General features: G+C 50.7%; 1 protein-coding gene across 1 annotated transcript in view; it reads right to left on the reverse strand.

Annotated features, from left to right (window-relative positions):
- LOC119357726 (leucine-rich repeat extensin-like protein 6) overlaps positions 1-2,378 on the reverse strand; it is a 5,780-nt gene extending 3,402 nt beyond the window's left edge. Inside the window, exons 1-2 of the mRNA XM_037624579.1 lie at positions 2,048-2,378; positions 912-982 (exon numbers count right to left, since the gene is read on the reverse strand). Coding sequence (XP_037480476.1) covers positions 912-982; positions 2,048-2,378 — 402 coding nt within the window. The remainder of the gene's footprint in view (positions 1-911; positions 983-2,047) is intronic.
- Positions 2,379-3,099: the final 721 nt, after the last annotated feature.

Consider the following 3,099-nt stretch of genomic DNA (forward strand, 5'->3'; position numbering starts at 1 on the left):
GGAGGACGAGCAGGGGAGAGGTGAGGCGGGAAGGAACGCCGCTCATGCTAGGGTTCACCACCCGCTCACGGGAGCGGGTGAGGCGAGACGAGGGGGCATTTTGGGAGGTTTTCATTGGAATATACTCTAGTAGATAATATTTCGTTTTGCTTGATTCTCAAAATTTATGTGTTTCTTCAATGTTGCTTTCAGTGCGGGTCTTCGGTTGTCATTTTACGATTAGTTAGCTGGCTAGCTAGGGGTCATGTGATTGGTTGTGATAATTGATCGCATGATTACTCAAAATAATTTCTTAAGATGAGATGCCCCTCTACAAATAGCCAACGCCGCCTCCTCAGAATGCCCACATATGCCGTATGAATGGTAGTTTGCAATCTAACTCAGATTTGTGCTTGTCCGCTGACGCGTCCGCTGGTCCATCCCTGGCGTAAACTGGAGGAGGAAAAATTATGGAAAGCGTTGTGGAGGGTCAAAGCTCCCAACAAGATGAAAATTGTGCTATGGCGTTTGGCTCATGATTGCCTTCCCTCCGGCGAGCAGCTTCGTCATCGCCATGTACCGACTCGGACGAATTGCTACTTCTGTGGCAAGCCGGAGAGTGTGGAGCATGCACTGCTATTCTGTTCTCATGCTCGCGTAGTATAGGAGGCGATCAAGGAGACTTCTGGAATCAAACTCTGCCGGACGTCCTTTACATCACCTAAGCAGTGGCTACTCGATTATCTCTCCAGATGCTCCGATTAGGAAGCAACGGTCATGAGTGTGACGATTTTGCATATTTGGGAGGCTAACGCTGCGAGAAATGAACCGGAAGCCCCACACCCGAGGCGCACAGCAGCTAGGACCCAGGCTTATATTGAGTTGATCATCAAACACCTATACAAACCTGTACCTGCACATAGGCGTGAGACCTCTGCCCTGAACCCTCTCTGGTCCCCGCCGCCGGTAGGTAAGCTGGTTGCTTTCTCTGATGCTGCTGTTTCTGAAGATTTGAATAAAGCCGGAGTGGGTGTTGTGATTCTGGATCATTTGGGTCAGTGTGTGGCTGCTTGCTCTGAATCTCTAAAGGGTATTCTGAATCCTGAAGTAGCTGAAGCCATGGCGCTTCGTCGGGCGGACAGGTTTGTGCGAGAGGAAGGCTTTGCTGATGTGGTCTTCAAGTCGGACTGCCGGACAGGTTTGTGGGAGAGGAAGGCTTTGCTGATGTGGTCTTCAAGTCGGACCGCCGGACAGGTTTATGCGAGAGGAAGGCTTTGCTGATGTGGTCTTCAAGTCGGACTGCCGGACAGGTTTGTGCGAGAGGAAGGCTTTGCTGATGTGGTCTTCAAGTCGGACTGCCGGACAGGTTTATGCGAGAGGAAGGCTTTGCTGATGTGGTCTTCAAGTCGGACTGCCGGACAGGTTTGTGCGAGAGGAAGGCTTTGCTGATGTGGTCTTCAAGTCGGACTGCCTCTCGGTGGTACAACATTTGTCATCTCCGACCAGGGATCGTTCTGATGTTGGATCCATTATGAATGATATCAAAGTGGTGGCAAGAGACCTTCCTGCTGCTTCGTTCATGCATGTTCGTCGGCACCTCAATGTCTTAGCTCATGTTTTAGCTAGATCAAGTTTGAACTCTATTAGTCTTTGTATTTTTCGTTCTGCTCCAAATTGCATCCGGAAGACTCTTTGTAAATTTGTTGCTTGATCAATAAAGGCCGGCGTTCTCTAAACCAGTAATGGATAACTCACAAGATAAAAGTAATGAAACAGAAAGTTCACACGTCTTGCTGAATAAATTACTGATCTGGCTCCTCAGGCAATTCATGTGTGGCTGTTTTGAGATAAATTCATATTTATGGTGACACAAACCATATACTTCCTCCGTCCGGAAAAACTTGTCCAGGATCAGTTCATTTTTATTTTTGGAAAAAAAACCTCGCGCTTTTAAACCCCCTGCTAATCACCCCCTCTTCCTCCTTCCACCCTCGCCTGCGCCCTGCCGGCAGGAACCAGCTCCAGCAGCCGCCGGCAGACGCCGTACGGCCCAGCACCCCGCGCGCACCTGCGCCAGCGCCGTCCCTGAGCCTCGCCCCGCCGCCCCTGTTAGTCACGCCCCCGCCCCCCTCTGCTTCGTCCTCCTCCCCGTCCCCGTCCCCGGCGACCCCGCAGCGCAGGCGTAGCCGGCGGAGGTGGAGCCGTGGAACCTGCCGGTCCGCTCCGCCCGCGATCCCGTCATTCCGACGACCACCGATAGTTCCTCGCCCGCCGCGTTCGTCCCAAGTATCGCCCGCGGTAGGAACCACCGCCGGCAGTCGCCGTAGGGCCCAGCGCGCCGCCACCCACCTGCGCCACTGCTGCCAATCTGCGCCGCCCCTCCTCGTCCCCTCGCCCATCGCCGCCGCAGGCTGTCCTGGCCTCCTCTGTTGATTGGCAGCAGCAGCGGCTGTCATCGCCTCCTCTGTTAATTGGCAGCATCAGCAGCCTCCTCTGTTGAATTGAAGCAGCAGCAGCACGGCGGCGGCGGACCAGGAGCAAAGGGAGGAGAGTCAGGAGCAAAGGGAGCCACAGATTGAAGCAGCAGCAGCAGCAGCACGACAACTCTGAATTTTAACAACCAGGAAGCAAAGGGATAGCAGCAGGAGACTAGTTTCAACAGTGGTAACCAGAGAATGAAGAAGCAGAGGGAGTAGCCAGCAGGAGATCAAGAAGTACAACAACCAGAAAGTGAAGAAGCAGATGAACAGCAGAAGAAATAGCAGCAGTAGTACAAGACTTACAGTAGATCAACAGAGCAACAGTGGCATGTTCAGTTAGCTAAAGCTTTACAAACGGAAAACTGTTACTGTTAAAACTGAAAACAAGATGAATATTGTTGGACTAACATGATTTTCTAGACATAGCCCTAAAATTTCTACACACTGATTTGACAAGCAATACTTCTAAAATTCAGTGCACAAGACCTTTCAAATTGAATTAACTGAATTACAAGAAATTTGGCAAACAAATTAAACATTGTTAGAACTGGTATACTAGTTACTCCAAATTTAGATAAACACATGTCATCTCTGAATCTGAGAGACTGTCTTTTTACATTTTGTACTTAAATGGTGATCT

This window comes from Triticum dicoccoides, chromosome 2A (genome assembly GCF_002162155.2).
Source record: "Triticum dicoccoides isolate Atlit2015 ecotype Zavitan chromosome 2A, WEW_v2.0, whole genome shotgun sequence".
Classification (NCBI taxonomy): Eukaryota; Viridiplantae; Streptophyta; class Magnoliopsida; order Poales; family Poaceae; genus Triticum; species Triticum dicoccoides.